Source organism: Rhagoletis pomonella, unplaced genomic scaffold (genome assembly GCF_013731165.1).
Source record: "Rhagoletis pomonella isolate Grant_MI unplaced genomic scaffold, Rhpom_1.0 Rhpom_scaffold_00003, whole genome shotgun sequence".
Lineage (NCBI taxonomy): Eukaryota > Metazoa > Arthropoda > Insecta > Diptera > Tephritidae > Rhagoletis > Rhagoletis pomonella.
The window spans coordinates 71,702,770-71,728,196 of NW_023458557.1; the positions used below are offsets into that span (position 1 = coordinate 71,702,770).

Sequence of the window (25,427 nt, forward strand, 5' to 3'; positions counted from 1 at the left end):
CGCGCTTAGGGATTATAACCCTTACTAAGTAGAATTCTCCTTTCTGTATTGCCGGAAAAGAAGGGCGGACGTATTTTTGCGCAGAACTTTTCTCTGCGTAGGCGGCTTTCAGCCGCGCTTAAGGGTTAAAACCCTTACTAAGTAGAAGTAAATATCCATATGCACACTTTCGTTAGAAAACCGAAATAATGCATATAACAAAAACCGAAATAATGCATGCATGCACAATTTCAGTTCAAAACCGAAATAATGCATATGGCAAAACCCGAAATAAAGCATACATGCACAGTTTCGGATGAAAACCGAAATAATGCATATGTGAAAGACGAAGGTATCCATACATGCACAGTTTCGGTTGAAAACCGAAATAATGCATATAACAAAAACCGAAATAATGCATATGAAAAACCCGAAGTAATGCATACATGCACAGTTTCGGTTTAAAACCGAAATAATGCATATGGTAAAAACCGAAATAAAGCATACATGCACAGTTTCGGTTGAAACCGAAATAATGTCTAAATGCATTTTCCATATGCGCAATTTCGGTGCCCCGAAGTTAGCTTAAGACCTTTGTTGCCACATTTCTTAAGTTTTTAACTTATAACTTTAATTTTAAGTTACAGCCAATTACAGCTTTTAATAATCATAATAATATATAATAGTAATAATAATAATAATAGTTCATTGTGCTCTTAAAAACTGTGAGAAAGATGAAAATTTCCTGCCAATAGCTTTTATTCGCTCAAACAACTTTCAAAGTGCCCTAAGTTAATTTTTTTTTTTTCATACATGATCGCTTATCCAAAATAACTTAAATTTTTCAGAAATTTAATTAATTAATTACTAATTTACCAATTTTTTCACTCATAATTTTTCATTAATAAATTTGTAACAAAAAATAATAGATTTAGGGTTAATAGTAATAATAATTGTTAACTGAAAAGTTCGAGTTAGAAAGTTTATCAATTACTTTAAGAGAAACAAGTATTTTTAACAAATATATAGTACATATTTATGTATACGAAATTCCCAAGCTGATGAATTCCGCGTCAACAGTATTCTCGAAAAGCGTCTTATTCAGTCCAAAGATAGTCAGGCAGGTTCTGCAATTCACTTCCGAGTGAATTTGAGTCGGATTCGCGTAGAATTCAAATTGGCAGGGGTTGAAATTCACTCGGATGTGAATTGCAGAACCTGCCTGAGTATTCAAAAAAATAAGTAGCGCCATAGCGGGGGAAGTAATTCATTTCGTCTCTAAATTCTTATTTTGTATTCAATAACAAATGAATTATTAAAAAGAATAAAATCGTTCCAAGTAACTATTGCTTTAATATCGCCTGTAGCCATAATAATAAGATAAGAAAACCACTAATTCAGATAATAAAAAAACGACTCGAAAACCACTAATTCAGATAATAAGACTCGACCAGGCGAGTTGCCTTCGGCAAAGGTTTGTGAGAAACTGGTAATAAGAAATCGATGCGATGGATATTATCGGCAGTACATTTTTTGCCAAGCACGACACGTTTTCTTATTGTTGACAATAAAAATTAAAATATACATATGTACATATCGCTCATTTATTCCATGATACAAAAAAGAAGGTGGTTTCAATAAACATCTTTTTGATCAAGGCGAATTCATATAAGGTGGTATCGATTCAACAAATACAACAATTACCTGTATTTTGTTTTTGCTTTTAGCTGGTGATTGTCAAATTTCAGCTATTCTTCTCCAAATGAAAAAGGGCGACAGGAAATGCAAACACTCTCATGTTTTCACTCACTCACTAGCAAAATATGAGATTTTGACAATCAAACGCTACACACAGCTGATTAAAAAACACCACCTTATAGTTCTGATCCAGTACTCCATGAACTTACAGGATTTTACACGAACTTGCAGGAAGTTGCAGGAAAAATGTTCCCGTACTCCAAAATCCTGTAAATGAGAGCGACTTTTGGAGAGTTGTGTAGAGAATGAAGTTGCAAGATTTTACCCGAACTTTTTCTTCTGGTAAAATCATGAAAAGTGTCAAGCAATCACTGGTTGACGTTTTTACAGGAAAAATGGATTTTTTGTTCCCGTACTTTTTGTTGTTACTCACTTTTTACTCTCACTTCAGAGAGTAATTTTGCTGTTTGACAGTTTTACAGGATTTTTCACGAAAAGTATTGGATCAGAGCTTATATAAATTCGCCTTGTTTTTGATTAAAAAGGAGATTTTTGACAAATGCTCAATTGTAAAAAATTAAAAGCAGCGTTACCCAATTTAAGTTTTTTGGCGGAAGGGATGATGGACTTAAAAATTATGCCGGCTATATAATTTCGAAAATGGGGTTGATGACTAGGTTTTACAACGCATGAAGAAAGTGATCAAAATTATACTTACATATCGTCATTTAAATTACAAAATCGCGCATCGTCGTTCTCCAAAATCGCGAAACTGACATTTTTTGCCAAAAATTGGATTTGCTCACACAACCTCTTGGCTCTAGCCTTATCCATTCGTACTGAAATATACTAGCCAGAAATGCGATTGCTTTATAAAAAAGAGAACCGTTTTGAAATATGAGTGTTTTTACTCTAGAAAATAATTTATGCATCCTCACATACGCAGTTTTGTATTTTGTTGATACGCGGTTGTGTACTTTATACGACGATATGTTAATTGTTTAGGGAAGGCGGTCTGTTCAAGGCGACTTCAGGTTTTTTGCATACATTAGAAATTTTAAGTTCTAAATTAGTGAAAGCTAATTTTTTGTAAAATCTGATTAGAAATTCAAAAGTAAATTTAAACCAAAATATAAAAATGTTTTATTTGGGAAGAACATTCTTTAGAATTAGATTTTTGATCGCAAGATTGCATTCAAAATAAGAAAACGAAAAAATAATAGCATAATACGCGCGTGGTTTTTATTATAAAATGAAAAGAACAATTACGATGAAGTCCTTTTTAATAGTCTATATTTTATATATTTTTAATAATAATAGTGCGAGCTACATAAGTAAAAAAAAATACCAAGCACTGATAATGGTTTTTCATTTGAAATATTATTAGATTGGTATAAATATGGGAAGGAAAATACTCCGATTATTGTTTTAATATTATCAAAGTGGCAAGGCCGATGATAATACTCACAATTTATGAAACTTCAAAAAATTTTATTATCCTTCAAAAGTTGTTTATTGAAACTACATTCTTTTTTGTATCATGATCCCATGGTAAAAATTAATACATATTTTGTTATAGTGAGCTACAGGTAATAGGTACAGCTATTGAATTTCTACACAACATGGGGAACAGGTAGCGATCATTACTGCATACTAGCGTGGGCCGAAAATCTGCTGTTTTAGAATTTTGATTGGTAATAGCAAAAATAGGTTCATTCCTTATCTTTTTGGACTAAAATCTGAAAAGTGTCAAAATGCCAGAGCGTAAGCAAAATGCGCTCACTTAAAGAGAATAACATGAAAAGTAAAGGAACGCAAAAAACCAAATTTTTAGTCCAAAGAATGGCAACAACAAAACTAACGTCAAATAAGAACAGAAATGTATGTACAAAACACATTCACACAAGCACAAGCACAATAAACACTTGCTATATCAATTATTTTTTGCCTTCTTCCAATTTCAATTCATTTCTTTTACTTTTTAGATTATTCTCACTTTTAGCGTATTCCTTAATTTCCGTTAATTTAAATTCAGTTGAGTTTGACACTTTTCAGGATTTTGCCAGAAAAAATTCTTCTGACTAAATCTGACTACTTCGGACTGATGAGAGTCACTCTCACTGACTGTTGCTCTCTCATTTTTGCTGTCATTTCCGAGTTAAGGAACGCTTTTTGGACTAAATCTGACTACTTCGGACTTTTTCTGACTATTTCTGGGAGATAAGGAACGCTCCTAATATGGTTCGTTGTGCTCTAAAAACAATCTGTGTGAAAGATGACAATTCTTGGTCAATATCTTAAGTTCGCCCAAGCCTATACTAAACTAGTGATATGTATATAATTTTTCACATTTAGGTAGGATTTGAAAGTGAATGCATTATTTGGTCTCTTATCGTTTGGCCTATCGAAGTGAATTGACTTGTTTCGTCTTCGTCAATTTCGGTTGTATTGTCGGATTCATAATCTGCAGGATTATAATTAATTTTAAACTTGATGCAAACGTTATGTAATGCTGCGCAGACATTGGCGAATCTCGCCACTTTTGCAGGAAGATATCTTCCCCTTTTGCCGTTCCCTAAGATTCTCCAACGGCCTTTTAAAATAGCTATACTTCGCTTAATGATACACCTTGCTTTAGAATGACTATCATTGAATATACTTTCGCCTGAACCATCTGGAGGATTTCTATAAGGGGTTAAGCACCATGGCTCAACTGGGTAGCCGGAATCCCCTATTGAAGTGTTTATTAACTATAAATCAGTATTAAAGAAATTGAAGAAGTATGAACGTACCTAACAGCCATGCATTTTCCTGTCTGTTAAGCTCAAACCGTTCTTTCAATACTCTATATTGATCTGAGTGCTTCCAAACAAAGGAGTCATGAGCCGCACCACCGTATCGGCAATTGATCGCCAAAATTTTGTATGTGTGGTCACACATCTTACAAATTTATTTATTATTAAATAACATTATTTCAGCGGTATATGGCTAATTTAGCAACTTACTATCATAGCATTGATACTATGGTACCCCATTCGATTAATGTACATATGTTCGTCTATAGAGGGTTTCTGCAAACCAATGTGAGTTCCGTCGACACAACCAATGACTAAGAATAAAAAACATATACTTATGTACTTAATGTTACAGGCATGTAAAAAAATGTGTTACCTCCAGGTATTTTGTATTTTTCCAGAAACCATTCTTTGCATCTAGACGAATCTTCTGGTGAGAATCGTATAAGATGTGGGCACAACTTATTTTCCATTTCAATAAGAACAAACGATACCAACTTTGATACAGTGCTTTGACACATTCCCACCAAATGATCACTTCCGACGCTGTGTTGGTACCCACCGCTAGCTAGAAGTGAAAGAGTGGCAGCCAATCGTAACACTGGGTGCACGGCTTTAACATCAGTATGCTTTAAATTTATTTTTCGCTGCACATAGCTGAACGCCTCTTTGGATAAGCGGTACCGTTTCAAGAATCTAATAAAATCTTACTTTTTAGCTTGAAATATTTTACTTTCATGTACTTACGCATTGTTTGGCAAGTCCAAAGGATTGCTTTGATCTCTAAGCCTCCTCCTTATAACTTTTTCGTCTTCTTCACTTTCACTGGAGTTTAAATAAAAAAACAGAGTCGGATCCATATTTAAATTTTGTTTATTTCGTACGCCTTTTGTCAAATTTTTGACAGTTTCACTTCTATTGTGAAAAAAAATACAATCCAAAACAAAGTGGAACTTGAAAACTATTATTATGCGCTGTTTTTGCTTACTGCCATCCCTAAATTGGCGCGTCAAGCGCCAAACAACTGTCAAAAATCCTCATGCCCATACAATTTGTATGAAGCATCCCACAATAACGCGGCGCTAACGCCGAGCAAATGGAATTTTCATTTTTGACAGGGCGTTACGTGTTGAAGTTGGATGCGGAAGACGGAAAGAAAGAGAAAGGACAAAAAAGTGAAAGAGGAAACCATGGTGGAATAATACAAGGTGTTGGATATTGACAGCGTTCTCGCTCTAATCTGCCATCTTGGCTCCCTTAGCAAAATCGGTGTTTCCCTCTTGAAAAAACTACATTTTACCGCCTTTAAAAAAAGTAAACTACCTCATTCCCTATTCCAAAACTGATTTGCAATCACTGAACAATTCTTTGACATTTACGTTATTCTTATTCGTTGACAAAATTAAATTGAAAATTAAAATCATTAATTCGACAAAAAACATTGGCTTTGTGTATTCTCCAAAGGCCTAAAATCAGCCAAATACCCTATGTGGGTCGGCTTAATCAGTAAAACGTGACAGTAGTTGACTTTTGAGGTTAATATATCGGCCTTGAGCTGGTACGGCTTTTAAAACATCCGCAGCTACCTTTAAAGCATCGCTGCTAATTGCTGAGAGGACCAGATTATATTTCCGGACATAAGATGTGGTCTTGTACGACTGAAAGGTGGCCTCAATTTGTAGAAACCATTTGTTTGGCATCTCAGTTCAGAACGGTCGCAGCTTGCATTGCGATACAAGCTCCACATCTTTAGTTGGCATTTTGTTCGATGAAATATTTTCCCCATCCGTCGATGCGCCCTTTTGTCGACTCCGTCATGTTGTAACGACTCGGGGTCACCACTAATTTTTTGATGGCGAAATTTTTGTAAGTTATATCAATCATCTTATAGTATTTTCGGGTAAAAATTAGACCCCCAAGCGGTTTTGGAAGTTTGACTATAATTATAGGACATTGTGTTTAATAAACTAATTACCATTTATTGCATAAGTGCTACGTAATATATACTACTTTCGCAAATTTAGCTTATCATAATATACCGTTTGTTACTATTTATATGCAAAATTTGATATGAAAGAGTACCAAATTTCGTACTACTTCGCAAAGCGTGCTTCTTTTCTTCCCGTTTCTCTCGTTCTTCCATATTACAACCTTTTGTAAGGGAGCCGTCGACATGAGCTGTCACTACGTACAACACCTTGTATAATTCCACCATGGAGGAAACGAGAATAAAAACGAGAGGATCTGAGAAAACGCAAAAATTACGACGCGTTGATTTGGGGATAGCGCGCGCTGACACTCGTCGACAATGGATAACGCAACGCTTAGCGCTCCAATTTACGGACGGCAGTTACGCGTAAAAGCACATTTAGAGCATTTAGCTCTAAATGCTACTCTAAATGTACATTTATCCATACAAAATTCGTCATCTAAATGCAACTAAATGCAACTCAATCTTTGCATTTAAAATCTAAATGCTAAAAGCAACCCTGTGATCTTCCAAAATTTCCACGATTCGAACATGGTTTAATGAGAAAAAGTGGCAAGATTGCTTTTTCGAGTATACAGTCGCTAGCTGCGTTTCAGTGATCGCCGATCGAGATTTCATTTATTATTTTACATTATTTGGATAAAGAAAAGTTACGCAAATTCAACATCGATATGATGCTGATAGAATTCTGGATTAATTTGTGATCAACTCTGTTTGTTTTGTTTCCTAATTAAGTGTGGAAATTATAATTGGCAGCACCGACAAATGAATATATACACAAACAAATGTTCGGTTATGGTTAAAACAATTTAAGTTTTTGTATTGATTTTTCGGTTTAGAATTTATTTTTTCCTTTTCAGTAGGGGTTTTTGCACATTATCTTTTCCGTGAGAATTCATTGTAATGGATACGGATCTGAATAAGCGACTGGAACACAGCTGTTTGTCAAAAGCATAGGATTTCGAACTCGCGTAAATGTACATTTGCTAAATGCGATAGCATGAACGCTCTTCGAAAACATATGTTCGAAAGTGCTAAATGTTGCATTTTAAATACAACAAAAACGCTGCATAATACAGCGTCTTTGCTGCATTTAAAATGAAACATTTAGCACTTTCGAACATATGTTTTCGAAGAGCGTTCATGCTACCGCATTTAGCAAATGTACATTTACACGAGTTCGAAATAGTATGCTTTTGACAAACAGCCGTGTTCCAGTCGCTTATTCAGATCCGTATCTACTACGATAAATTCTCACGGAAAAGATAATGTGCAAAACCCCTACTGAAAAAGAAAAAAAATAAATTCTAAACCGAAAATTCAATACAAACACTTGAATTGTTTTAACCATAACCGAACATTTGTTTGTGTATATATTCATTTGTCGGTGCAGTCAATTATAATTTCCACACTTAATTAAGAAACAAAACAAACAGAGCTGATCACAAACTAATCCAGATTTCTATCAGCATCATATCAATGTTGAATTTGCGTAACTTTTCTTTATCCAAATAATGTAAAATAATAAATGAAATCTCGATCGGCGATCACTGAAACCCAGCTAGCGACTGTATACTCGAAAAAGCAATGTTGCCACTTTTTCAATTAAACCATGTTCGAATCGTGGAAATTTTGGAAGATCACAGGGTTGCTTTTAGCATTTAGATTCTTAATGCAAAAATGGAGTTGCATTTAGTTGCATTTAGGTGACGAATTTTGTATGGATAAATGTACATTTAGAGTAGCATTTAGGGCTAAATGCGCTAAATGTGCTTTTACGCGTAAGCAAAAACAGCCCATAACCTAAAAATAAATGAACAGAGAACGTAAATTTACGTATACTTTACGTTCTCTGAAATGAATTCAATAGCCGAAACACACACGACTAGGATCTGCATGCATTAAACTGTCGTTTGTGGGAGTGAATGATGAACAGTTATACCTACATGTTATTTGCTGCAGTACAATGCAAGTATAACCAGCGCTTAACATATGATACTGAGGCCCAATTTCCGTCAATTAGTACAAGCAAGTGTCTGTTTGCAAATAAGTTTATGAAATTTGGTTTAAAAAAAAGGTAAAAAATTATGACAGGTGAGTACCCAAAGCTGGAAGGAATTGAAAATGTATCGCCGTCACCATTACGCTGCAGCGCAATAGTCTAAAATTATATAAATATGGCAGCATCGTTCACTAATGTCAACATTACAATCGTGACATTCCAGCCGACAGTCAAATTTTGTTTTCGTACACAAATTTTTCGTTTGACTTGAGTTATACGTTCTTATAGGATATATAAAGCACTACAGATAGAAGTAGGTACTAATTACCACTTGAAGCTAGCAAGTATTACATTAATAATTTTTTATTATTTATGTACATGAAAGTAGATTTTCAATTAATAGCCGCGCTTTCGTACAGCCCACAATTACAAAAACAACATAACGACAACAATAAACGTCAACTTCCGTTTGTGTGTAAGCTGAACTTTGCCTGCTCTCTGCCCCGGTTCCGCTGCAATTCCTACTTTCTGATAAATAAAAAACACAAGTAAAAGTAAAAATGTCTCAACCTGTTGCATTCCTCACGCGCAAAGAAACATTCAGTGCTTGTCATCGTTTGCACAGGTAAGGAAATTAATAAATAAATAAATGTACATATGTATGTATAGCGTTATGTTGTAAATGCTTGTGTACTTGAGTAGCGTTCGGGTGCTGACCTTAAAGCTGTCTTCGACGTCTACGTTCTTTTGGGTGTGATTAAAAATTTAACCTTGATAAGAAGTTGGGTTGTTGTTGTAGCTTATGTATAATGCGGCATTTCCTTTATTCTTTAAACGACAAGGAATTTTTTGATGAGACTAAATAAGAATATTGACTTGCTAGTATCGGAACTATTTCTGCACGTTTATTTGCCAAAAGTTTTCAACAGCTCGGCGCCAGTGAGCCATCCGAAATCGTATGCTGCGAATGCTGCATTATACTAAAGCCAGCCTTTCGACATAAGCTACTGTTCCATACGAACACATGTAAAGATTAAATTAAAGATTTTTATGATATACATATGTAAATAAGAGGGATCCACAGCGCAAATGAAATTGCAGTGGCCATCGAAGACAATGAATCTCAAAAAATGTTGATTTGAAAATGTCGGTGAATCAAGGGATTTTCCCAAATATTCGCCATCTTTTCATCTATATAACTTTTTTATGCTCTTACATTCCGGTATATGTACTTTGGGGAGGTCCTTAAAAATCAAATGAACGATTTTTTTCAGTCTCACCCCTTCAATCGGTAATACCACGGTCACAAATATCACACAGGGGCCAAAATTCAGATTCCTCTATACAGACTCAAAAAATTAAACATAAAATTCTTTGCCAACTCATACCCAAAATCGATACTACCGTAGTAGAAAATATCACATATAAATTTTGTTCCCGATTGTAAGCCAGTTAAGGCGTGTTGCAATGGGGTCCAAGGCCAGATGCTCCATGGAGACTCAAAAAACTAAAAATATTTTTTTTAATTTAATACCCAACATCGATACTACTAAAGTCGAAGATATCACATACAAATTTTGGTCCTGATTGGAGTCGGTTAAGACGTCTTCATAGGGTGATCTGAATTTTGTCCCCTGTGCGCCACGCCTTAACCGAGTCCATTCGGGTCTAAAATTTATATGTGATATCTTCGACTATAGTAGTATCGATTTAGGGTATTAGATAAAAATAATAATAATTTTAATTTTTGGAGTTTCTTTAGAGGAATCTGAACTTTGCCCCCTGTGCGACACGCTTTAACCCTCTCCAATCGGGGCCAAAATTTATATGTGATATCTTCGACTATAGTAGCATCGACGTAGGGGTTGAGGCTTGGGAAATCGGATGTAAAAATTTGCTTCCTACATTTAAGGACCACCCTAATTCACATACATGTCTGTGCCGTTCAATTAAAGTAGCTTAAGTGACTCTAGAAGATTTGACTTTGAATTCAAAACAAATCAGTTTCCCAATGTTATTGTAGGCTTGGTTGATCTATCATGTGCAAGTGCAAGTGAAAACTCTCGGTTTCTTGCACTTGCCAATGATAGATCAACCGACCCTACAATAACATTGAGAATCTATACCATATTGATCAGCATACAAAAGAAGAAAATCAGTTTCCCCCTAACCTTTTTTGATATTTTTTTAAGCTTCTATTAAAAGGGCATCTTGAACTACGCCTATGGCTAGTTAAACGTTAAAATATTGTTTAGGAACCCAAGAAAATTATGCTTTAAAAGGAAAAGGGCCTATCCCTACTTAGGCTACCTTAATTGATTGGCACAGATATGTACATAAGTATGTATGTGGATATGACTTTCGACGATGAAAGCGAAGCAAAAACTTTATATTGGCTTTCTTTGAAATTTTACATATTCTGAGCGAAAAAGTGTATTATTAATAAAGGAATATTTCTTTAATCATCAAAAATTAAGGAAAAGAGTTATGTTCGACTCTGCAAAATTAATTTTAAGCATTTACATAGGTAAAAGCGTTTTATAAAGGCACAGTATTGTAAAATTTATTCTTTAAACTTAAGGTTATTAGGTTATTTATAATTATTGGACTTATGTATTTTGCCTTAGATTTTACGGAAAACAAAAGCTTTGCTGTAAAACTATGTAATAAAAGCGATTTAATTGAATATAACCCACTTTTCCCCCTATACACCTATACAGTAAGACTCTACATAAATATGTATGTTAGATACATATATACATATGTACATATTTACATGTTTATAAATACATATTCGATTGCAAACTAACCACAAAATGCGGTAAAATATTTTATAAAGCCTTGTGTGCACAATTCTGGTTTAAATAACGTGCATTGCTAGGTCATCGTTCGCTGGTTTGAGGTAGACCTTCGTGGGATAAATATGCATTCAATATTTTAATGGGAATAGGGTTATTAAAAGTAAACCCCGCTGGCATTCAGCTTAGCAGAGTGGTTAGATGTGCGGACTATTACTCGGTAGTACATATATTCGATCCTGGGTCCGAAAACGATAGGACGAAAGGTTTTGTATCACCGTTAGCTTCTCGTTACGATGTGGCAAACTTCCGAGTGTACTTCTACTAAAAAGCGTCTGTTGATCCATCCGATCGGATTGTTTTATAAAATTTTTGAAAGGATACTCTGATCTTATTCGATTGGACGCAAATAAAACCAGTTAATTTATTTATTAGCCGGAAAAGATTATTTTTAAAGTCGTGAGTCAGTTGGATTCTATACTTCTAAGGTATTTAAAGCGTACAAATATAAGTAAATGTACATGCATATGTATGTGCTATTGAACTTTAAACTTGCATACAAGGACTAGGAAAACTTATTACAAATAAAAAACCTTATAATTAAAACATGATTTTCCTTCCCTTTTCTCCAGCCCACAACTAAATGATGCCGAAAATGCTGAAGTCTTTGGCAAGTGCAATCATATAAATGGACATGGACACAATTACACTGGTAACTGAATATATAAATATGTATATCGAAATTATTTAGTTTTGGGGCAGAATCATTCAGTCAGTGTCTAGAATTGGTATTTGTCAGCTATTTTTTAGCTGTTGTAAAGCTAAAAATCCATTATTTTTTGTATCAAAAGCTGATTTTTGTACATCTGTATTATAACAACTGCTTACATGAAGAATGTATGTATGTAAATTAATATGTCGCCTATAGAAAACTACTGAACAGTATTAATTTTTCTGATTTTAAAATAATATATTTTGTATTTTGTGAAAAATGTTCATGCAAATTTAGATATTAGCAAAATCAAAGCATTTGATCGACATACTAAAAAAAATCGTAATATCCTTTCCTAGAAAAAATACTTTGCCATATTAAACCGCGAAAAGTTATTTTAACTTTGGTATTAATTTCTCAATCAATTGCCTTACGAAACAAGGGTTTACTTAAGCGTCGCCAAAAAAATCCTTTAAAATCATATATTTTATAACTTAAGTATATGTATAATATCCAAACACTAATATATGTATGTGTAAACACCAATCTATTATTATTATTATCTTTACAGTTGAGGTGACAGTACGTGGTCCCATTGATATAAGCACAGGCATGGTAATGAACATTACTGAATTGAAGACTGCATTGGATAAGGTGGTTTTCAAGAATTTGGATCATAAAAATTTGGATAAAGATGTTGATTTCTTCAAGAATACTGTAAGTTTGTGATGCATTTACTATCATATTTTCACAAATCTACTTTACATTAGCCTAGCACTACCGAAAATGTCTGCGTTTACATTTGGGATAATGTGAGACAAAATTTGCAACGTCCAGAATTATTGTACGAAGTAAAGGTATACGAAACTGATAAAAATGCTGTATCATATCGCGGACCATACCATCAGAATGGCTACTATCCAAATATTCAGAGCAAACGTTCAGCTAAAACTTCATGCACCAACATTTCTTCAGATTCTGACTAATGATTGACTATGACTTTCTACTATATCGTATGAAGATGTTATGATTATGAATTTATTAAAAGTTAGTTAAGAGAATATGTATCGTATAAATAAATGAGTAGTGAATTTTTCGTAAGTCTATTTTCGTTGTGCTACTATTTAATCAAGTGTATAATCAATAATGATAGCCCATTGTTAGGGTTGATTTTAAATTAATTTCAATTGCCTGATTAACTTCAAAGGATTGCTTTTATTTACAGTAAATAGGCTGCTGGAGCCAATTATTTCAATAGTTTTAATTTAGTCAACACGTAAATGTTTACTAAATAGATTTATGCACTCAATAGAAAATCATAACTAGCCAGTGGATGAGCTTGATAGCTTTCGTTGTTAAACACAATGCGCTCATTATTTGCTAGTAATCGCTATCAGTTTGTCAATTTGGACTATTGATATTATTTTAGAAGTAGCTCAACGAAAGTTACTGTAATTTATGGATTGTTTAAATGTTTACTAAATAGATAGATAGATAGATAGAAGTAGATCAACGAGAGTTACTGTAATTTATGGATGGTTTAGATCAGAGCAGGCTAGAGCAATATGCAAATGTCGTGGTCGTATACTATATGTACACCGGGTGTTACGAAAATAGAGGCATTCCCATGAAAGCCATATCTGCGCCCCGAATGAGGCTGCTGTTTCGGCGATCTAGGCTCGTTTAGATAGGCAAATCCTATCAATAGGTTTTCATCCCTAGAACAACGCCCTGCAGCAGCGTTGTTCCGCAACCTTCCTCTCCAGGCTGACATTGAGCCCAAACCTGGACCAGAACTCTACTTCTGCTGCGTTTGCCAGAGGCGGCTCCATCTGAACTCTACTTCGGTTAGGTAACCACCTACAACGGATGTAGTTACCTAAGGTTCTGCATTCCCACGACAGCCGGTTCTACGTACCGGAATGACTCGGGTTTTACCCGGCCAAGGGCTGTTGTTTCGGCGATCTAACCCCGTTTAGGTCGGTGAAATCTATCAAACGTTGCTCGATTCTAGGGCTACACCTTCTCCGCACCCTTCTGCTCAGGGCTGACATAGAGTCAAACCCAGGGCCAGAAATCTACACCTGCTGTGTATGCCAGAGACGACTGCATACAAACTCTACCTCGGTCAGGTGTAATGCCTGTGACGGGTGGAGTCACCTCCGTAACTGCTCGGGCCTACGTACGCACCGGCAATGGACCACGTCGTTCGTGGCCCCATGCTGTGCGAACCGGACCGCCTCCACGGCAAACCACCACCCGCCTGGGCAGCACACAATCAACACACCCACACCCCAACACAATACAACAATAGACACACAAACAAACACAATAGCACCCACACACCGCCGCCGGCAACTCCTAGTCCCTCCGACAATCTGCTCTGTTTGTCAGTCCAGAATATACCGTAACGTGACATCAGTCAAGTGCAACTCTTGCCTCGGCTGGTGCCACTTTAGGGCGCGCTCAGGACTTCGCAACACGCGAGATTGGACGAGTGACTATGTGGGCCCCTGCCGTGCTGCCCCGTCGCCTGTCAAATGATCGTAGGGGAATACATCTGGCTGAGCAGATAGACGGTTCGACATTCTGCATAATGAACGACGACGTACCCACCTGGATTATGGGCAGCTGCTGCAGCTCGCCAGATCTAACAATTGTCAGCGCTGCTCTGATAAACAGCGTATCATGGCGACCTATGCTGACTCTAGCATCAGACCACCTGCCCATATTCATCTAGATTGATAAACCTGCCGACTTTGCTTCCGCGGATTACCAGACTTATGTCAACTTTTCCAAAGCTGACTGGAAAGGCTTCACGGATGTTACTGAGGGCGCCTTCACTGCACTACCCGTACCAACCGACGTTCATGTAGGTGAACGTAAGTGCCGCAGGGTTGTCACCGCTGCTGCAGCTCGCTTCATCCCAGCAGGATGTATTAAGGATGCACGCCCGAATTTTCCTGCCTAAGCGGCTGTTCTAGCTGATGAGAGCGACAACCTTCGTCAGGCCGATTACAAGAAATCCCCGTATTAGGGATCTCAATTCGGAGATTCGGCAACTTGTCAACGTACATAAGCGGAAGAAATGGGAAGAGCATTTGAAGACCTGCAACTTCGCCTCTGGTGTGAGCAAGCTTTGTTCAACCGTGAGGTCGTTGTCCAACCCGACGAAGCGCGACGATAGAGTCGAGATAGACTTTGGTGAAAACGCTTCGTCGGACCCAGAGAGATGCGCGAGCTATTTTAGCCGGCAGTTCATTCGGCATCCTCCGGTGGATAAAGCCAAACGTCGAGTGACCAGAAGGCTGCACAAAATACCAAAACCTAGTGCGCCTCTTCTTTTCACCAGCGGTGAGGTAAGGGTAGCCATCGGGAAGGCGAAAACCTCCAAAGCCATTGGACCCGACGGAATATGCATGTTGATGCTGAAAAATTTGGGTCCTGCCGGAGTAGCGTACCTAACGGAGGTCCTCAACCTGTCTATGGCCACTCTCGTTATTCCAGACATCTGGAAAATGGGGAGAGTGGTCCCACTGCTCAAACCGGGGAAACCAGCCAACAAAGGAGAGTTTTATCGCCCGATAACTCTCCTTTCCCCGGTAGTGAAGACACTCGAGGCCCTGCTGCTCCCGTACTTTATGAACCACCTGACCCCAGCGAAGCATCAACATGGGTTCCGTAAAGTGCATAGCACAACAACAGCACTTAACGCCATAAACACTCAGATAACTCGTGGCCTAAGCCGAAACCTCCCCGGTGAGAGAACTATTCTAGTAGCGTTGGACCTGTCCAAGGCGTTCGACACTGTCAGTCATTCAACGCTACTAGAAGATATAGAGGCCTCCTCAATCCCACAGGGAAGTCGACACTCGTCAGTAATTTTCAGAGACAAAACTAGCAAGCCACTTAAGATTAAACAGGATGTACCACAGGGTGGTGTCCTGTCCCCGCTACTGTTTAATTAGTACATATCAAAGCTTCCTCAGCCACCAGAGGGTGTTAATATAGTCTCCTATGCTGACGATTGTTCGATCATGGCGTCTGGGAATGGAATTGATGACTTGTGCTCGAAAGTAAACGGTTACCTCGCCGAACTTTCTCGCTTCTTCACTGTAAGGAGCCTTGCCCTATCCCCTGCAAAATCCTCGGCAACCCTTTTCACCACCTGGACGAAGGAGGTCAGACTGCAACTGGGTATTCACGTCGATGGCGTAACAATACCGACGGTGAATAACCCGAAAATCCTCGGACAGTCTGCTCTCCTTCTCGGCGCATACAACCGCAATTGTCAACAAAGTCCAGAGCCGCAACAATGTCCTCAAGTCGCTGGCCGGCAGAACTTGGGGCAAAGATAAAGAAACGTTGTTGGCAACATACAAGGCAATTGGACGGCCGGTTCTAAACTATGCAGCGCCCGTATGGTCGCCGGGGACTAGCAGGACGCAGTGGATGAAGCTACAGACCTGCCAAAACACGGCATTACGAACTGCGACAGGATGCCTCTAGATGACGCCCCAACACCCCCTACATGACGAGGCCCAGATGCTCCCAGTAAAGGAGCATAACATAATGCTCTGCAAGCAGTTCCTTGCTGGGAGCCACAGACGTGGCCATCCCAGCGGACAGCTGCTCGCGGAAGAGCCCTCGCTACGGCACGTCAGGAGGCATCTTTACGAACTTACGGGCGAAGTCCAGAGGTTTATCAAACAACCCCTGAACCCGTCGACCTACCGACAGGCCCTGGACGGCATTCACAGGGAATCAGTCTCAAGTTATGTAGACTCCCGCCCTGTGAATGCCGTTCTAGGCACATAACCACCGGACGTGGACGGGACAGAACTTTGTCTGCCTCGGGAGACCCGCTCTACAATAGCCCAACTTCGCTCTGGCTATTGCAGCAGGCTCAACAGCTACCTAAGCAGAATCAACGAGGATGTGCCCAACCAATGTCCGGCATGTGGAGAGTCACCACATGACTCCCGGCACCTCCTCACATGCCCTGAGAACCCCACTCAGCTAACGCCCCTGTCCCTATGGACAGCCCCTGTGGAAGTAGCACACTTCCTGGGCCTCCCCCTAGCTGAAATTGACGACAACGTTGATGGATGAACCGCCCCGAACGGGGCTTAGTAGCCGCTACAACAACAACAACAACAACAACAAAGACCTAAGGTTCTGTTCTGGTCTTAGGTTACTTAGGGAGTGGACCACAAATTAAGTGGTTCCTTGTTGCTCAAGCCTTAAGAAATAATTTCACAAAAACGCGCAACCCGCTTGTTTGCACCCGCATGTAAAGATCCCCATCTGCTTTACAGAGCTCACGTGGCCAACTAACCAACTCCCCCACTCCACCTGCCATCGCTCTAGCTCGTGTGTGAGGGCCAGGGAAGCCAACTCCCCCGATTTGTGGGGAATTTCAGTTTACGTGCAGAATCGGGAGAATTCTAGAATTGTGTGGGCTACAAAACTGCATACTCAAAATCTAATTAAAAAGCTCGAAATTTTAACGAAGGTTTGTAGATTTTTTTTTAATATTACATAAAGTTTGAAACTTGAATTTATACAATTTTTGTTAAAGAATACCCTATATTTTAATTTAAAAAAAATGCATCAAATTAATAACAAAAATCTTACTAATATTATAAATGTGAAAGTTTGTCTGTTTGGATGTTTGGGAAATCATCACGCGGAAACGACTGAATGGATTTGCATGAAAATTTGCACACAGATAGCTTATGACCTACAGTGGAAAATAGGCTACTTTTCTTAAGAGTTGCCCCCTGTTAAAAAAGTTTCATTAAATTAATACGCGGAAACGACTGAATGGATTTGCATGAAATTTTGAAAACAGATAGCTTATGACCAGGGAACCGATTTTATGGAAATTGCCTTTTTTTCTGCTAAAGGAATAGAGCATATTCGATTAAGAATGTCCACGATTTAGCTTTCCCTGATTCCATATATACACATTTGATGTTGCCTTTTTTAAGATATTTGCCTTTTTTTGCCTTTTCTACCCTTAAAAAAGTGATTATAGCATTTACAATTTTTTTTAAAGAATACAAAATATACACATGCCCATGCGGCTTATAGAAGCGCAGGGACCTCTTGCCAAATTGGTGTTGGAAAAATTCAAAGCCGTTTTCTCAGCAAACGTAGGCTTGGAGACAATAAGGGGTGTGGATAAAATTGTAAAGGGCGGAGAAAACGCCCTTATTCCTGATGATATGAACATTTCAAACGTTCCATATTTAAATTGGGCTCCTCTTGTATCAACTTGCGTCGAGCGCACATTTAGTACATTCAAGGATTTTCCTCGCGAAAATCGAATGAAAATGCTGCCAGAAAACTTCAAAATGCATCTTGTGGTTCAATGTTACTACAACTATACAGATTAAAGTTTTATGAGTTTGAAACTCGAAAGGATAAAATAGTCAAAGATTCAAAGTACAAATTTTTCATATAATGAAACTAGTTCATAGTTTTTCTCTTTTTACTTGTAATATAAACATTTCTAAAATAAATATATTTTTTGATTGTTCTTTGTATTTGCGGTCTTTTTTAGTGCCTTATTTTGATTTTTTTGCAATACCTAGTGCCTTTTCCTGATTTTTTCGCTATTTTATTTTGCCTTTTCCAGCCTATTTCGTTACTTTATTTTGCCTTTTTTATAGGTTTTTAGGTCCTAAAAATCCGTTCCCTGCTTATGACCTATGTTGGAAAATAGGCTACTATTTTAAGAGTTATCGCGTATTAGGAAAGTTTAATTAAATTAATACGCGTAAATGACTGAACTGATTTGCATGAAAGTTTGCACACAGATAGCTTATGACCTAGACTGAAAAATAGGCTACTTTTTTAAGAATTGCCACCTGTTTGAAAATGAAATTTTGCTCAAAGATGGTTTATGACCTGAATTGAAAAACAGGCTACTTCCTTAACCGGTTTTCCGATCAGAACGAAATTTAGTACATTTACTACGGATTTCGGAAGGATGGTCTTAGACTGAAAGTAAGTCCGATAACTCAAGGCCCCTCCCATACAAATTGGAATTTTCATATTACATACATTTCTCTGGAAGTATGTGTGTGGGAGAGAACTGAAGCTTGGTATAGTGATAATGTGAAATCAATGATGGCATTAATCGATTGATGTTTTAATCAGTTAGTTAATTCGATTAAACTCAATCTGATTACAGTTAATCATGATTAATTTTAATCTGACTAAACAGTTAATCGTGACCGCGATTAAAAAATTAATTTTTAATCATTAACTCTTAATTTGATCAAGTAGGTTTGGTGATTAATTAAGTTATGCTGGAATTTCCCTGTGCACATAAAGCAAGTTAATCCGGTATGGCTAAGTCGGGTTTCCTCATCCATCTAAGTAATTTGGTGTGCATTTTCATTAAGATATATTCCAACAAACGTTTTACAAACTAGGTTTGTAAAAGTTCCCAGTTTATGTATTACTAATAACCAGGGAACGGATTTTATGGAAATTGCCTTTTTTTCTGCTAACGAGATAGAGCATATTCGATTAAGAATGTCCACGATTTAGCTTTCCCTGATTCCATATATGCACATTTGATGTTGCCTTTCTTGCCTTTTTTAAGATATTTGCCTTTTTTTGCCTTTTTTAAGATATTACCTTTTTTGCCTTTTCTACCTTTAAAAAAGCGATTATAGCATTTACAATTTTTTTTTTTAAGATTAAAAAATATACACACGCCCATGCGGCTTATAGAAGCGTTAAGCGTAAAGGGCGAGGAAAACGCCCTTATTCCTGATAATATGAACGTTTCAAACGTTCCATGTTTAAATTGGGCGCCGCTTGTATCAACTTACGTCGAGCACACATTTAGTACATTCAAGGCTTTTCTTCGCGAAACTCGAATGAAAATGCTGCTAGAAAACTTCAAAATGCATCTTGTGATTCAATGTTACTAGAACTATACAGATTTAAGTTTTATGAGTTAGAAACTCGAAAGGATAAAATAGTCAAAGATTCAAAGCAGGGTTTGAAAAACTGTCAGCAAAGCAGCTACAGCATTACTATTTTTGCTTTTGCTTAGCTTTGAAATTTCCGATTTTGATTCGAACTGCTTTGCTTTTGCTGTGACTTTGAAAAGTTTATTTTGTTTTTTTATCGGCAGTTTATTTAAACAATCTTATTGCTTTCGATTTGCTGTGATAGTGCTTTTGCTGTGCTGTTATCTGCTTGGCTATGTTGTGCACATGACGCTTTTGCAGCACCCCTGCAAAAAATGGGACTAATCCGGCATGACTCCGGGAGCAATCGCAAAGGAGCATGCGACCAATACCACTTTTGATATCTTTATATGGAATGAACTGATCGCTTTTGTTCGGGCATGTCCTATGAAGAGACTAATTGTTCACATTTATACCCGCAAGGGTATAAAAAGCGACTAGTCACTTAAAAAATAAAAATACAAATTTTCGCCAGCTGAGATTCGAACCGGGGTGCTCGGTTTTGTTAGGCGAATACTCTCTCTGTGTGCCAACGCCGCACATGAAATTTCGTTGACTAAGAGCGTACATATCATTAAATCGTTAATAGTACCCGTTAAAGATGAGTTGGGGACTAATTGATCTCCAATTATACCCACAAGGGATGAGTCGAAACTAATTGACCTCCATTAGTACCCGTATGAGACTAGTTGGGACTAATTAATGTCCAATTGTACCCGATTGAGAGTAATCTCGGAATACTCTCTTTAGAGATTAGTCGCACAATGTTTTGCAGGGATGGTATATTCAGCCTCATTGCGTAAGTCGTAAATTAGGCTAAGGTGTACGATTCGACAACAGTAGCATTGTCTATTGTCGTTTTTAAATAAGTAAACGACCAAAATTGTCGAAAACTATACAGTGCTGCCAAGTTTTTCCTTTTTAATACACTAGTCGAGTGGAAATTTTAGGCAATGACGTGAAATTTTCGATACGATTCGACTCTCGAAAAACGACTTGCATTTGACACGACTCTCGCAATGAGGGTGATTATCTAAGTACATATTAACTCCGCCATCAATTCAAAGCTTATCAGGGTAAGCGACTAGTGGATTTGCGCACGCATACATATAATATCCTCTATTTCTGCCAATTCGATGCTTCGCAGCAAATTTATAGTAAAATTGCTGTTGATTTGCTGCTGCTGCGCTGTCTTTGAGCTTCCACGATTTGCTTTCGAAATTTCATAGCAAAAGGGCAGCCACAGCATTTGTATTTTTCTGAATTGCTTTTGCTTTGCTTTCGATATCATACATGCCGAAGTCAAAGCACAGCAAAAGGAAATTAATTAAAAATATTACTGCATTTTCAAACCCTGATTCAAAGTAAAAATTTTTCATATAATGAAACTAGTTCATAGTTTTTCTCTTTTTACTTGTAATATAAACACTTCTAAAATAAATGTATTTTTTGATTGTTCTTCGTATTTTCTGTCTTTTTTTAGTGCCTTTTCCTGCCTTTTTCGCTATTTTGTTTTGCCTTTTTTTTTGCCTTTTTGGCAACACCTAGTGCTTTTTCCTGCCTTTTTCACTATTTTATTTTGCCTTTTTTATAGGTTTTTAGGTCCTAAAAATCCGTTCCCTGCTAATAACAATTATAATTTTTTTATATTATGTGCTTTTTATAAGCGTAAAACACAAAATAATTACTATAACTGGTGTTTGGTTTCAAACTAGGACAAACTAGACAAATTAATCAGATTTTATTTTTAATTGGATTAACGATTAATGTTTTAAATTAATTAAACGTACTCGCAACCAGCGAGTAACGATTCAAAAAATGTTATCATTAATCGTACAGTTGATAACGACTAATTAATTTTAATCGTCAAATGCGACTAACATTTTAATCGTTAATTTTTAATCGTTAATCAGATTAACAGTTTTCCAACACTGTGTGAAATCATGTTCATATTCACGGAGAAAAATGAACGTTTTTGGGAAAGAGGCGTAGCACCTCCCATACTGACTGAAAGTTTCATATTGCATATCCCTTCAAATGTTTGGGGTAAAGTACTCAAGGTTGGTATGGAAATACTTATGTATGTATGTATGTGAAACTAATACCATACTCATGGAGAAAAATGAGAGTAATTGGAAATGGTGATGTGGCAACTCCCATGCAAATTGATTTTTCTATGCTGCATATCTCTGGAGGTGTTTATTGCAGAGGACGGGAACTGGGCACCGAGATGTGTATACAAAATTAATTCCATACTCATGGAATTCGAAAAGGGAGCATGGTACCTCCCGTACAAATTTACTTTTATACTGCATATCTCTAGAGGTGTTCATGGTAGAGTACTGGACTTGGTACTGGGGCATGTAAAATCAACTCTAAATTCATGAAAGAAGATTAGGGTTATAAGAAAAAGGGGCGTGGCACTTTCTGTGCAAATTGACTTTTTCTTGCCACATATCCCTGGAAGTGTTTGTGGAAGAATACTGGAACTTGGTATGGAGTTGTGTATACAAAATGTTTCAATTGCTCATGGAAAAAATGGTGATTTATTAAAAAAGGAGGCATGTCGCCTCCCATACATACTAAACATTTCTTAATACATATCTCTGGAAGGATAGAAAATCTTTGGAAGTATTTTAAATTTGTTATGGAGATTTATTTTATAAGTGCCGTACTGATAGAAAAAATTTCATTTAATGGAAAAGGGAGAGCCGGGTTCGGCCTTATAATCTAAAGCTCTCTTGAGGCATTTGCTACAGTAATGAGAAGTGAAATTTTATCACGGCCAGGTTACTAAATTTGAGTTGGAAATATCAGAACCCGCCGTGGTAGTACGCGTCGTATACCTGGAACCATTTTAAGGTAAACTTTGAGGGATCGATATCTTTCGTATGCCTAGCGCGCAGGCGAAATTTTATAATTTCGCTTAAAAAATAACGAGTTATAACGAAATGGGCACAGAAATAAAATCTAGCATCATTAAATTATTTTTCATATTTGTATAAAAGCGCGGGGTGAAATCCGCCGGTATAAGCTAGTATATATATAATTGTGAAAACTTGTCAAAATTTGGCGCGACTAAAGTTTTTTCGGCCATTGTATGTGTGTAAACATTATATGTACATATTTATTTTTTTTTAATTTGTTAACTAACTTTATATTTGGTTTGGTCTACGAATACATACACAGCTGAATGACATTAAAAAAAAAAACCAGACAGACCAGCAATAGCTCAAACCTGCAAACCATTTTTTCAGAGTATTCTGAATTGTAGAGAAATTTTAAAGAATTCGTAAAGATCACATCCGACTTTTTGCCGAATTTTCTAAAATGAAATAAACTATGCACATTTCGATTCTTTTACGAAATTTCGTAAGAAAATCGGTAAAGCAATTAAAAATAATGCTGCTATGTGAAGAATTTCTTGCAGAATTTTTTCAGAATTTTCTTTATTTTTCATACAGGCTGCATTTCTTTATTCCGTCTGACCGTTTGGAATAAACTTTTTTGTTTACTTGTTCTTTAGAACGTTCCTGATGATATGTTAACGTATATTTCAAACGCATTCTATTTATTCCGGCTGTGAAATGGGATTATCCGGAATGTATAAAGAAACGTAGCCGCAGAAATTTCTTTACGAGTTCGTGTCAACCCCTTCATATAATTTTCTTTGAAGATTCCTAAGAAAATCATTACAGAAAAGAGATACTCCTAAAGATTTCGTTAAGATTTCGGGAACTTTGGTTTGCAGGGAAAATACGCACAATTTGTTTTTTTCGTAATTAAGGACATGTCTATGGGTGGGGAATGTGAGGTGCTATTTTGTCTGGGTTCGTTGTTACCTGTGATGGGGGCATACACAGAGAAGCTTTCAGCCTTTATAAAATAACGAAGGTCTGGCCGACGCGGGCTCTTGCTCTATGAGCCAGCTTAAGACTTCCGCTTGGAATATGCTTGGAGCGTTCCTCACCCAGTACATCTTTGAGTCGTCGGTGTAGAGACTGCCTCTTTATCGGCCACTGTGCCTCTTCTCCATTATCTTCTAGATAGGAATCTCACTTGTGTGTTATTGAAGGTAAATTATATATGTATCATGTACATTAGCGCACACAAGGGGTGGGTTTTAGGGTTCAAACCCCCCCTAAAGCTAATAACCTTAAATGCAAACTGTATGTTAAAGCTTAGAACCCAGCTCTCAAGAAAAGTCACAAGAAGTATTTTTAACCGACTTCCAAAAAAGGAGGAGGTTATCAGTTCGTCGGAATATTTATTTATTTTTATTTATTTTTTTTATGTATGTTACCGCATAACTTTGGACCACGTCAACCGATTTCGATAATTATTTTTGCATCGGAAAGGTAGTATCTCAGAGGTGGTCCCATACTAATCTGGTTAAGATCCGATCAGTTTATCATGTGATATATATATATATTTTTTTTATATGAGAGTTGAAGTCGGTTTTTTTTGCTAAAAATTACTTGTTGCCGCTGGGTATACTCGTTTACACCGCCGCTGGGTATACTTATCACTTTGCCTACCACCTTAGCATACCTATATATACATGAGTCTATACGTGTAGTTAAATCATCTTCACTCATACGTACTACAACATTAATAAGCCATATATGTATGTACATACATTTTGTAAATAGTTAAATAGCCACCGTTATATTTTGTATTCATTTCATAAGTGTATAAATAACACCGCCAGAGTAAAATTCTGGGTCTTTCTTGTATTTGACACGCGTATTAACCATACAAAATATTTTTAAAGCGCTGCGCAAGTAGCCCATGAATTAGTGCAAATAAAGTTAAAAGCAAAGCTAAAAAATTTGTATTTGGTCATTTATTTGAGAGACAACAAATCTTTAAAAATATTTTGTATGGAATAAAAGTTAATAAACATGTCTAACGAGTACAATTGCAATAATTGTTGTGAAAAAGGTACCGACCGCATGGTACAGTGCGACTCCTGTGACAGGTGGTTCCACTACGATTGTGTCGGGGTGAATAGTAACGTGGCCAACATAAGTTGGAATTGTAAATCTTGCGAATCCGCGCAGACAAATCACGTTGAAAAGAGCACTATCGCTCCCCCGACATCTAATGGTGAAATATCTACGGTAACGACCGGGCAACCACAAGCAGCATCGTCGCCAAATACGGACGTACAGAATAATAATTCTGCAGCATTCGGTACACAGGGTCAACAACCAATAGGTTCAATTACAACAGCAAGCAATATCATCGTATCAACGGCAACGATAATGACTCCTGCCGTTATCACCTCCAATGCGCATCGCGCGAACCCACCAATGATATATTCAACCGCAATGTTCCCACCTGCCAAGCAACTCCCGGGTCTAGGACAGCAAGCTATGCAACAACCTCTACTTCCACCGATAACTGGCGCTCAATGTGGGGCGCGACTTGATGCAACTCAAGGTTACGACAGCGTA

The 25,427-nt window shown here is 37.2% G+C and overlaps 2 protein-coding genes across 10 annotated transcripts in view; one reads left to right on the forward strand and one right to left on the reverse strand.

Annotated features, from left to right (window-relative positions):
• LOC118735470 (putative nuclease HARBI1) overlaps positions 1–5,484 on the reverse strand; it is a 23,766-nt gene extending 18,282 nt beyond the window's left edge. The window contains exons 1-5 of one of the 3 annotated variants that reach the window (XM_036465243.1): positions 5,220–5,484; positions 4,849–5,168; positions 4,683–4,786; positions 4,470–4,617; positions 3,890–4,408 (exon numbers count right to left, since the gene is read on the reverse strand). In XM_036465243.1, coding sequence (XP_036321136.1) covers positions 4,029–4,408; positions 4,470–4,617; positions 4,683–4,786; positions 4,849–5,168; positions 5,220–5,332 — 1,065 coding nt within the window. In that variant the 5' untranslated portion in view covers positions 5,333–5,484 and the 3' untranslated portion in view covers positions 3,890–4,028. Of the gene's footprint in view, positions 1–3,889; positions 4,409–4,469; positions 4,618–4,682; positions 4,787–4,848; positions 5,169–5,219 lie in introns of those variants that run through there. The other 2 variants (XM_036465244.1, XM_036465245.1) reach the window with 2 other exon arrangements.
• Positions 5,485–8,659: 3,175 nt separating this feature from the next.
• LOC118735471 (6-pyruvoyl tetrahydrobiopterin synthase) lies at positions 8,660–13,080 on the forward strand. Of its 7 annotated transcripts, none has more exons than XM_036465252.1 (5): positions 8,660–8,808; positions 8,868–9,089; positions 11,895–11,974; positions 12,546–12,691; positions 12,745–13,080. In XM_036465252.1, the coding sequence occupies exons 2-5, from the start codon at positions 9,025–9,027 to the stop codon at positions 12,958–12,960; spliced, it is 507 nt and encodes a 168-aa protein (XP_036321145.1). In that variant the 5' UTR covers positions 8,660–8,808; positions 8,868–9,024; the 3' UTR covers positions 12,961–13,080. The 7 variants fall into 7 exon arrangements, with proteins under 7 accessions (XP_036321145.1, XP_036321143.1, XP_036321146.1 ...); XM_036465250.1 differs by having other exon boundaries at positions 8,660–8,781; positions 8,853–9,089; XM_036465253.1 differs by having other exon boundaries at positions 8,660–8,781.
• Positions 13,081–25,427: the final 12,347 nt, after the last annotated feature.

Coding starts and splice junctions, on each gene's coding strand:
- LOC118735471 (XM_036465252.1), top strand. CDS start 9,025: ATGTCTCAACCTGTTGCATTCCTCACGCGCAAAGAAACATTCAGTGCT. Junction 9,090..11,894: donor GCTTGTCATCGTTTGCACAG/GTAAGGAAATTA, acceptor CCTTTTCTCCAG/CCCACAACTAAATGATGCCG. Junction 11,975..12,545: donor ACATGGACACAATTACACTG/GTAACTGAATAT, acceptor TTATCTTTACAG/TTGAGGTGACAGTACGTGGT.